Source organism: Quercus robur, chromosome 4 (genome assembly GCF_932294415.1).
Source record: "Quercus robur chromosome 4, dhQueRobu3.1, whole genome shotgun sequence".
NCBI classification, from domain to species: Eukaryota; Viridiplantae; Streptophyta; class Magnoliopsida; order Fagales; family Fagaceae; genus Quercus; species Quercus robur.
Window position 1 is genome coordinate 18302588 of NC_065537.1, and position 12060 is coordinate 18314647.

The 12060-nt window shown below is 30.7% G+C and overlaps 1 protein-coding gene across 3 annotated transcripts in view; it reads left to right on the top strand.

Annotated features, from left to right (window-relative positions):
* The first annotated feature begins 3025 nt into the window (after window positions 1-3025).
* Window positions 3026-12060, top strand: part of LOC126720745 (heavy metal-associated isoprenylated plant protein 47-like) — a 36121-nt gene continuing 27086 nt past the window's right edge. For 2 of the 3 annotated variants that reach the window (XM_050423535.1, XM_050423534.1), the window contains exons 1-3: window positions 3026-3174; window positions 3278-3362; window positions 3474-3817. In XM_050423535.1, the coding sequence (XP_050279492.1) occupies window positions 3169-3174; window positions 3278-3362; window positions 3474-3781 (399 nt within the window). In that variant the 5' untranslated portion in view covers window positions 3026-3168 and the 3' untranslated portion in view covers window positions 3782-3817. Of the gene's footprint in view, window positions 3175-3277; window positions 3363-3473; window positions 4064-12060 lie in introns of those variants that run through there. The other variant, XM_050423533.1, reaches the window with a different exon arrangement.

Consider the following 12060-nt stretch of genomic DNA (forward strand, 5'->3'; position numbering starts at 1 on the left):
ATGGTAGTTTATAATTTAAAAATTGACTAAATGAGAAAAAAAAATATTTTGATTATATAAATTAACTTGATTTAAATATTTTCATCATATGTGATTAACATAAGTTATCATGGTATATATTTTCTTTTAGGTCTATCTTCTCATTTTGATTGTAATTGTTAAAATTATTTGACTTAAATGGTAATTGTCTTAGTCTTGTAATGGAGGATGAAACTAATGGAAAGTGCTATATCCACAATATTTTTACAATACTTTCACAACAAATCAAAGGTGGTAAATTGTTGTTGGTTTTAATTTGAATCTAATTAAAATTTAAATTACTTTTTTGTCCACACTCATAACAGTTAATAATAACATGTTACTAAAAATTTGTTGTGAAAAAGTTGTGAACATAACATTTCTTTAAAACTATAGTGTGATGCATAAATTGAGAGCAACTATGTAATACTGGCATTAATAGTGACTCTAGAATTGAAATGCTCAAGGAGGGTTGGTAAAAGCATAGTCACTCTTTCATAAAGCAAAGGGCTTTGGCTTTAAGAAGAGTTTATGATCTTGAAGGCTAGCAACCCAAGCTCTTGCAAAATGGGCAAGTAACCCTAGGTTTTTTGGATGTCCGAATAGCTCTAATTTATCATGCGCTTTTATTTCAAGCCTTGTATTATGTTTTTTATTTTTTTTTTTGAGAAGAATATTTGTTTTTTAGTTTAATATTAGCAATGTAAAAATAAAATAATATTTTTTTTCTATGGTACTCATTTGGTACAACTTATTTTGTTTTATTTTATTTTTCCATTTTTTGAAATAAACTATAGAGCAGACATGAAAGGAAAGGGCAAGGCACTAGCAGTGCAACCCAAAGAAAAAGAAATCCAAAAGGCTTCAATGAAGACTTTGGATAAGTATGAAGGCGTCTTGATAGAGACAATATCCCTTCAGGATACGTTGCTAGCAGAGGCAATGTATTCATGTGGTGGAAAAAGTGAAATTCTACAAGAAGTGCTTCGCACTGATCTCACTTTTCCGGATGGAGAATTTACAGATCTTCCTTTTCATATTAAATTACTTCTTGATAATTTACAAGCAGCCTTCACCCTCAAACAGAAACCCTTATTCCAAAAGACCCTTAAGGTTTTGGAATTACATCTTGTTAGTGCCAGTTCATTTATTTGTCAACTCCCTGGCAAGGAGGATGGAGATTCAAGCTCCACAAAGATAGAATCACAGTCTCTAAAAAGATGTCTTATGGGAACAAGCTTTTCAAAGCTCCACCCTAAGATTCAACAAAAAATGAGACTTACCATTAGAACCTTACCCCTTGAAATCCAACAGAATGTACTAACTCATAGAGCCTTAACTAGTTCTTATGACAGATGAATGTATCTCTTTAGAGTTTTAGTTTCTACAGCATTTATTAGGACATAAATGACAGATGATGTATTGCTATCTCATAAAGCCACATGGTATGAAAACTTTGGAGAAATAGAAAGAGTTTACGATGGACAACATCCCTACCCGAGATTGCTTATCAATACTGAGACAGAGGATCCCGTGATTTGTGATCCTTCATGATTATCTGAAATGCTAGAAGCAAGGTTTATCAACAAGTTAATCCTCACTTCTGCCACTCAAATTAGTTTATTTCTTAAAGTCATCAAAGAAGCAGCTGCACAGATTGGAGGACTTAATTATATGAAACTTACTATCCGGAGTACTCTCCCAACTTGGGACACTAGTTACTACATGGAAGCCCAGCCAGCATACATTTTGGTTCTCATCAATGATTTCACTTGTTTTAGAAATTAAAAAGTATGGTTTCAAAAAGGATATCAGTCAAACGAGTACGTAGGAAAACGTCCAATAATTGGGTCATGTCGTGATGCACGTCGTTCCAATCCAAAGAAAAATTTTATAATAGAGAAGTTTCTACTAGTTTTCCTATTCTACATCATATGCATCCAATGCTTTCGCTTTAAAAAAAAAAAAAAAAAATAGCTTTTGCTTTACTACGGTCATTTGTCATAAATCTTAAGTTGTAACATTTGACTTAATTTTCCATAAGGTTGGCAGATTAATTATGATGGAGGTACTAGTTGTGTTAGTAGCATTGCTTTTGGTTAGACTAAGAATAATACTTTTTTTTTTTTTTTTTTTTGAGAAAGACTAAGAATAATACTTAAAAGAGAAATGTTGTGTTTGTCAATATTTTCACAACAAATTTTTTGTAACTTATTGTTACTGGTAGATAAAAAATGTAATTTCAGTGGTGTGTTCAAATTAGAACTAGTAATAATTTATTTCATAAAATTTGTTATGAAAATATTGTAAACGTAAACTTTTCTACTTAAATTTATAGGAGTCATTCCCCAGTTTCTCAAATTTTTACTACGGTGTTGGAGTTTTGGAGTTTAGCGCAATTTCTGTAATTGATAAATATGATAATATTATTATAAAGTATAAAAGTATGTTATTTTTTGTCAAAAAAGACAAACAAATGAAAATTAAAAAAGAATTTAAAAAAAAAGAAAATTAAAAAAAGAAAAAGAAAAATGGATTATCATGTGATGTGACAATTTATCATAGTAGAACTCTATTACAATCTAACTTGAAAAAATAAAATAAAAAGCTCGAAAAAATTGTAAAGTTACTATTCAATATGACATGAGTTACTTTCTTCTTCGGTAAAAAGGATTAAAAAAAATAAAAGGTGTAGAAAGTGTAAAATATAGCTCTTCTTATAAATGTTATTTAATTAATACTGGATTCATTCCATGGTTAAACTGGATTCAGTTCAAAATTTTGTTTGATCTTGATCAAACTTCAGAGTCCACAGATGATGACAATCTTTATATTTGAATTTGACCTCGTCAACTATAAGTCAAGCAAACCGCGTGCAAGTTTCATAAAGTAGTAGACCATACTTTCTGGACAGGACAAACCATTAGTGTAACTGTGAACTTAACTTACGCGGTAACGCCTATATATATATATATTAAGCTACGACACCCAGAATAATTAGCTACCTAAACAAAGTTTGCTCCCAGACAAGACTCTGAACTCTCTGGCGAAGATAATATATCCCTTTCTTTTTGTTTCTTTCTGACATTAAGCAGCAACACCCAGACTTAGCTAGCTAAACAAAGCACCCTGCAGCTCCCTGTTAGGAAAATGAAGGTAATGATGAATACCATGCTGAACAATTATTTACAATTTCTGCTCCTTATGTACTTCCAAGCATTTTTATGCCATTAATTGACACTTCTAAACTTTATTGCAGCAAAAGGTAGTGATCCAGATCACCTTAAATAATGGCAAAAAGAATGCTCGGTCCAAGGCCATGCAGATTGCAGTTGGTCTACAAGGTACTCATTTTTTTTTTTTAATTTTTTTTTTATCTTTTATTCTGATCATTGTTAAAATTGATTAGGAATTTAAAACTAATGATTAGATCGTTTTTCTTTTGGGTTCTTAAGGTGTGGAATCAGTCTCTCTACAAGGTGAGGACAGCAGCCAGATTGTTGTTGTTGGAGACAACATCGATTCAGTCATCTTGACATCTTTGCTGAGGAAGAAAGTTGGATTTGCTGAGTTAAGAAGTGTCTCGCCAGTCAGTACTGAGGGGGAGAAAGCAAAGCAAGAGACCAATCTAAGCGAATCTGGAATACAATCAATGGTTTGGCCAACTTATCCAGCTGGTGTAACATATTATTATCAACCTAGTGCACCATATTATGCATATGAAGTAGCGGGTTACAACCAGAACTCCTGCAATATTATGTGACCTATGTGTAAGAATTATTTGATGGCTAAAACTTAGGTAAAGTTTCTTAGGTGTTATAACTTATGTTCTACATATGGTTCTTGAGATTGAATTTGATTTGAGAATCAAAAGTAAGAGCACTTAAGTATAGAAAAGTGTGGATTGATTATTTATGGTTCTCATTCAATGGAAAAGAGAAAATTTTGTCTTAAAGCATGATATGAAGTGATAATAAAATTATAAAGAAAGAGTGCTGTATAAGAGACTATTTTCATGTAATGGGCATGTGGTTTTTTGTTGAAATATATTTCTTCATTATAGCATTAATGAAAATTCTCTAAATTGAGCAATTGGTGGAAAATGGATGTCTAATTAAACTTCCAAGTCAAGCTCAAAATTCCCCTCAAAAAAAAAAAAAAAAAAAAAAGTCAACCTCAAAATATCTAATAAAGTGGGGATAAGGAGTTCCAAATTCCAATTGTCGTTCAATCCCAAGTTATTTACTAAGTAAAATTAAAGATCTCTTAAAACTTCATACTTCATAGGTGGGACATTTTTTGCACATATTTGGGGTTTTGAAAGTACTTATCTTAAAAAATCGACAAAGCCCAAAATCCATTATTTTAGCCACAAAATTTACAAAATTCAGTCCACAAAATCAGCTAAACTCAGGCTTATGAAGTTTAGCCGAAAACCTATCGAGTTCATGAGGCCTGTCAACAAGATTGGTCAACTCAGGCCCAAAAAGTTAAATACAATCCAATTTCTCAAGATTGACACAAAACTAGACCAAGTTAAGGCCATATTAGGGATTTATCATCCTAAGAGACCCAACACCATAGAGTGCTTATTTTTCATCGAACTGATGAAATTTATATTTTCATTGAATCCTGTCATATTATTTGTGAGATTTGTTCTATTTTGGATGCTTGAACCAACATACAACTGGCCCATATATGGATTTGTAAATGAAAGCTAATTGTATTTTAAAGAAAATCTTCTATGTTTAATTTGAAACGTAACGTACCCATCACTACCGATATTGACATAAGGGACCCTTGAGGGAAACGTTCCTCACTATTTATTTTAGTGCAATTTTTCTATGATAGAATACTCTACTAGTATAATTCAAAGGCTTAAAAGGTGAGGTCCACCTCTTTCTAGGTAATCTCATTTGTCATTTGCCTGGGCTATAAGGGTTAAAGGGTTACTTTCAACCTTTAACTTTTCTTCATGGGAATAGAAAGTTCATCCTAGTGTGAATTATGATGTTAAAATAAAATTTAATTTATGGTGTTTGCTTTATGATGATTACTCATTGTATATCAAATAAAAAAATCAATTGATTTTTTTTTTCGGTTGTTGCTGTTATAGGTGGGGTTTGAAAATTAAATAATCCTTATATAAAATGACTATAATTCTCATATTTAAACACAATCGTGACTAGGTCAACTAAAGGGGACGAACCAAAAAAAGCCCATGCCCCTATAGGTAGTCCAAAAACACAACAATACATTCATTAGCTTTTCATAAAATAGAACCGCGTGCTTGCCAGCCTTGCCTTCTAAAAGAAAACAACACCCAACTATTTGAAGGGCATTTTAATTCTAGTTTTACTGGACAGATAAAAGGAAGTCTAAATTTTTTCCTAGACTAAAATTAGGCTAAATATCCCACGTCCACAAAAAAGTTGAAAAAGTTTCATACACTTCTCCATTTGGATCCATCTCATAAGCTACTTCGTGAATCTTGATTGCATATGAAAGTAGTTTTAGTCCATAACACGTATGTGTTTGATAACTCTACTTCTCACTTACTCCCATGAATCACTTTCAAGACCTAGAAAAAAAAAGTAGAAGTCAAATTCCCTCCCCCCCCCCCCCCCCCCCCCCCCCCCAATATCTTTAACTATAAAAATAATGGAGGGAATCTACATATAAAAAGTTCTCATCGGATTTGTATCCTCTTTTAAATTAAATTCTAAAACTTTTATTTTTTTTCAATTAAATTTATAAACTTATAAAGCCATTTCTATTTGAAGCATTTGCTTATATCTGTTTATTCTAGATAGTAATGGAATAGAGAAAAATAAGATAATGTTGATAAAACTATGGGTTCCACTAAGGTAACCAATTTTGATTTTTTTGGCAATCTCTTTCTCACTCGAAGAAAAACTCTCTCTCTAAACAAAGATTACTTTCTTTGTTAACTTTTTCTAGTTAAAAAAATTTGCATACTTACTAATGGGCAATGGCTACGCGCTAATTATCTGCTCGTAGGGCTTTTAGTAGTACAACTTTTTCTCCTAATGGAAAGATTATACGTATTTTTTAATGGAAAACATTTTTTGATAAACATTTTCTAGAAAACATATTTATTTTCTTGTATTTAGTCACAACTTGGAAAATGGGTTCGAAATTTTTTTGATAAATAGCATATACTATCTCACAAAATGCCATTTACATAATATTGTCTTTAAAAAAAATTCAACGATAGGAATGGTCAAAACCATGATTCTATACAAGAAAGATAAAAAATACATGCAAAACAAATTTCATAGGAGGATTTATCTTTATATATATATATATATATTGCTAATCTTATCTTTAAAAAATATGAAGACAATAGAAGAGATCAAATGCATTGAATGGGATCCTACGAAACAAGTTTATTAATCATTTCAAATCATACTCATCATTTACTTGAAAAAATAATAATACATCATACTATATATTTACATTTAAAAAAATTCATATTAACTTCAAAGTTCATTGTAGGATGTGAAATGCTATGGTATTGTAACAAGCAACATTGATACAACGACGGGTTGGTATTACATTTTATGTATACTTTATGGAAAGAAGGTGAAACCACAGTCAGGATCATTTTGGTGTACAAAATGTGAAATACATAAAAAAAAAAAAAACCTCCCTATTCCAAGGTTAATGGCACTCACATTAACGCAATTTTTTTAAAACAATTTGAAACAATTCTATTTTACTGAATTAAATTATCCATCTCTTAAAGGGAATAAAAAAAATTATATTTAAAATCCTTCAAAGATATTCAACTTTACTTAAAAAATTAATCATAACTCTTAATATTTTTCATGGCTTATTATTCTATTTTATTAACTTTTTATTTAATTTGTAAATATATACTTGAAAATCATTGAATTTTCCTCACACATATAGATATATTAGTCAATTTTGCTAGTTTTATAAGTTTAATAATTAATTATTAAAGTAATTATGATGTTATCACGGTTTGATTTTGGTTGAATCTCGGTCTAACCTTAAAAACCTTGAATCTCTCCCTTTATCGGTTCTTTGATTGATATCCATTTTGAAACCATACTTTCTTTTTTATTACTAAAACACCAATTTTCTTTTTCTAAATGAAGGTTTTTTAAATAGTTTATTTCAAAAAACTAAAAAGAAAAAAAATTTGTACCAAATTAGACAAAAGCCACTTCACAGTTATTAGAAAAAAAAATTTATTTTATTTATTGGTTGCTTATAATAAATAATAATATGAAAATTTGACCTCTACTCTTTTTTTTTTTTTTTTTTTTTTTTTCAAGGTGTTGAAAAGTGATTCATGGGAGTAATTTAAAAGCAGAGTTATCAAACGCATGTTATAGACAAAACTTCTTTTTTATGCAATCAAGATTCACGAAGTAGCAGCTTAATTATAAAATGGATCCAAATGGGAGAAGTGTATGAAACTTTTTCACCTTTTTTGTGGAGCTGGGTGGATAAACCCATTTTTAGTCTGGACAAAAATTTAGACCTACCTTTTATCTGTCCAGTAAAAGTTGTAGAAAAATGTCCTACAAATAGTTGGTTATTGTGCTTTTAGAAGGCAAGTCTGCAGTTCTCTTTTATGAAAATTTAAAAGCCAATGAATAGTTTGTGGTGTTTTTTTGACTACCTATAGGACATGGGCTTTCTTCGGTTCTTCTTCTTTAGTTGACGCGGTCACGACTGTGTCTAAATATGAGAATTATTGTCGTTTTATATAATGATTATCAAATTTTTGAACTCAATTTACACCCAAAAAAAAAAAAAAAAAAAAAAAAACTCATGTTAATATTTGATGACAATAAGCAATCTATTAGGAGTGCTTTGGGTATTGGTGCTGTTGGTGTGTGGAGTGCTGATGGCTGGTGTGGGGAGTGCTGATGTGGCCAAGGGCTACTGTGCTTGGATCAGAGGTTGCTACTACCATGTATATGGGTTTAAGTCTTGAGTAGTTAATTAAGGGATAGTTGTAATTGGTATTATTCTGTTAGTTACAGCTATTGAGGGATGGGGTAGTTAGTTAGTAGCAGTTATAGGAAGTGCCAATGTATCCCAATTCTGTTAGGCTTGGGGTATAAAGGAATGTAGGTTCTGAATGTGGGAATCAATGAGAAAACTAATGCAATTTCCTGTGCCTTTCCTTCTTAATTCCTATTTCTTTTCTCTCTAATCTCTCTCTGTTCTATTCTTCTTTCAAATCCCCTGTTTCTTCTTATTTGGATAGGAATAAGGTGATTCCTATCACAATCATCACAGGGCAAATATCATAAATTGAAATTCTATTCAAGTATCATAATTTATCCTAGTGATCAACCTTCTATTCCTATGACGAAAGTTGAAAGTTGAAATTTGAAAGTTGAAAGCGTTCTATCATGGAAAGATTGCACTAAAATAAATAAAAAGAAACTTTTCCTTCAAGGGGTCCCTTATGTCGATTGTGGTCGTGGCTTACATCTTCAGTTGACTCATTTTCCGCACACCACACTTTTATGCTATTACAAATATATATATATATATATAGACACACACTAGCCTTTGAGTAGAGACTCTTTTATTTTGTTGGATAAAGTTAATAATTTGCATTCATTATAATTTGAAATTACTATATTTTTCAATTATAATATATATATATATAGTGATGAGTATTATGCATTTGCAGGTGAAATAATTTTTCATCAATATTGAGTTAAAATCCATATATATTTTTTATATTATCAGTACTGAATTCAGTCTCATATTTGTGGGCATATCCGAACTTTTTTTTTTATTTTTTATTTTTAGTGAATTATAGAAAAAGAATACTTCATTCTTTAATGTTTCATTTATCCAAACTTTTATTTACACATCTTTCCATAATTGTTTATTATATTTTTTTAAGAGAAAATTTTGATTTATTGATGGGACTTACCTACTTATCTTCAATCCTAAAATTTAGCCACTTACTACACATTCATATCGATATTTAAAAAGAGCTTAAATTCAGGATTTAACAATTACCTTTAAAACCAAGAAACTCTACGTAACATTTTTGATTGAGGTAAAAATGGATGTGGGTTTTTTTTTTTGAGAAAAATGGACATGGTTGTGTTATGTGTTTATGATAGTCCAAAAATGTAGTCACTTAGTACAGATTCATAACAAAACAAGGTACAAAATTTTAATAGTTTTTATTTATTTTGTTGCGGTAAAAGGCTTAGGTTTTTTATTATTATTTATTTTTCTTAAAGGAAAGGCTCCAAGATCCAAGTTTCTTTATTTATTTTTTAATTTTATTTGTGGCAGTTATAATTTTTTTTTAAATCCTAAAATGTAGTTTTTTAATATTCAAATGTAATCGGTCATAAAAGGGAAAAAAAAAAAAACTGAATAAATTAAAGCATTTTTTAGGAACAAAACATGAGAAGTGAAATTTAAATATAATCGGTTGTAAAAGGAAAAAAAAAAAAAGAATTTGGTAATTGAAAAAGTGGAAAATGTTATTGGCATATTAAAAGCACTTTTTTAGGAGTAAAACATGAAAAGTGGAAGTCAACTGGCAGATTTTTTTTTTTTTTTTTTACATATTTATTCTGTTAGTTGAAAAACTTGTAAAAGAATAGATTGAGGGCATTTTGGGTATTAAATTGAGGATTTCAAATAGGAGAAACCCCTTAAATAGTAGTATAGATAAATTATTAATTGGTTCGTACGTAGTGAGAGAGAGGAGTTGAAGGGAGATAACTTACCATTGGAAGAGTTCTTTGTGGTCATCAATTGAGTATATAATGTTCTTGGAAAGGTTTTCAACTCTTAAAAGACAAAAAAAAAAAAAAAAAAAAAAAAAAATTCTACTCTAGAGAGTTTATTTCTTTATTGTTTATTGATTATAGAACAAATTTTCTATTGACATACTTTTTTGTGGCACTAAATATTAAAAAATGAAAAAAAAAAATGCTTTACAAAGATTTAAGTTCTTTTGCACCTTAGCATCATCATGAGCTAGAAAATTTGTTCTTACCCACTTATGATAAGAGAAACGATATTGTTCTAAAATGTTTAGAGAATATTACTTGTGATCAATATCATTTAACTAATAGTTTATAATTTACAAATTGACTAAATGAGAAAAAAAAATTTAATTATATAAACTAACTTGATTTAAATATTTTCATCATATATGATTAACATAAGTTATCATGGTATATATTTTCATTTAGGTCTATCTTCTCATTTCGATTGTAATTGTTAAAATTATTTGACTTAAATGGTAATTGTCTTAGTCTTGTTTTGGAGGAAGAAACTAAAGGAAAGTGCTATATCCATAATATTTTTATAATACTTTCACAATAAATTATATGTGGTAAGTTGTTATTGGTTTTAATTTGAATTTAAAACTTAAATTACTTTTTTGTCCACCCATAACAGTTAATAATAATATACCACTAAAGATTTGTTGTGAAAAAGTTGTATTGTGATACATAAATTGGGAGCAACTATGTAACACTAGCATTAATAGTGACTCTAGAATTGAAATTCTCAAGGAGGGTCGGTAAAAGCATAGTCACTCTTTCATAAAGCAAGGGCTTTGGCTTTAATAAGAGTTTATGATCTTGAAGGCTAGCAACCGAAGCTCTTGCAAAATGGGCAAGTAACCCTAGGTTTTTTGGATGTCCGAATAGCCCCAATTTATCATGTGCTTTTATTTCAAGCCTTGTATTATGTATTTTTTTTTTCAAAAGAATATTTGTTTTTTAGTTTAATATTAGCAACGTAAAAATAAGATAATATTTTTTTCTATGGTACTCATTTGGTACAACTTATTTAATTTAATTTTTCTATTTTTTGAAATAAACTATAAAGCAGACATGAAAGGAAAGGGCAAGGCACCAGTGGTGCAACCCAAAGAAAAAGAATTCTGAGAGGCTTCAATGAAGACTTTGGATAAGCATGAAGGCGTGTCGATAGAGACAATATCCGTTCAGGATACGTTGCTAGCAGAGGCAATGTATTCATGTGGTGGAAAAAGTGAATTCTGCAAGAAGCACTGATCTCACTTTTCCGGACAGAGAATTTACATACCTTCCTTGTCATATTAAATTACTTCTTGATAATTTATAAGCAACCTTCACCCTTAGACATAAACCCTTATTCCAAAAGACACTTAAGGCTTTGGAATTGCATCTTGTTAGCACCAGTGCATTTATTGAAGCACTTGGTTGTCAACTCCCTGGCAAGGAGGATGGAGATTCAAGCTCCACAAAGACAGAATCACAGTCTCTAAAAAGATATCTTAAGGGAACAAGCCTTTTTAAGCTCCACCCTAATATTCAGCAAAAAACGAGACTAGTCATTAGAACCTTACCCTCGAAATCTGAAAGTTCAAAAACGTGTACAAAACACCTTTGAACGTTTAGACCCCCAAATTACAACTTAACCAATACAAGCAATATGTCAAACAACTAGTGTGCGGAAACTTAACACATGCTATAATACGAAATTGGTTAAAGACTATCTAAGCCATAACAAAATAAAACCACAACAGATAATAAAAAGGCAAAGATAGAGAGGAAGGAAGATGCAAACACAAAGACAACACGCGATGTGTTATCGAAGAGGAAACCGAAGTCCTCGGCGAAAAACCTCTCCGCCGCCCTCCAAGCGGTAATCAATCCACTAGAAAATACAGTTGGGATACAAGGACAGCAATAGACCCTCCAAGCCTAATCTACCCAGTGCACCTAAGCCCTCCAAGCTTCTTGCTCCAACGAGGTTGCGTCGAACCTTTTTCTTTTCTAGCTTCCCGGATTCCACTACTAGACCGTAGCATCAACCAATGAAGATTGGTTCCTTCCTAACTGCTTCCCAGAAATCCAAACAACTGTCTCACAGTGATGATGATGGTGAGAACCAGGTTTGGTATAATGCCTCTCAAGGATTTGACAATGGAGAGGAAGAGAGTAGAGGAATTTGAAGAAACTCTAAGGTATAGATTGTGGGTGAAACAATCTTGTTTTTCTT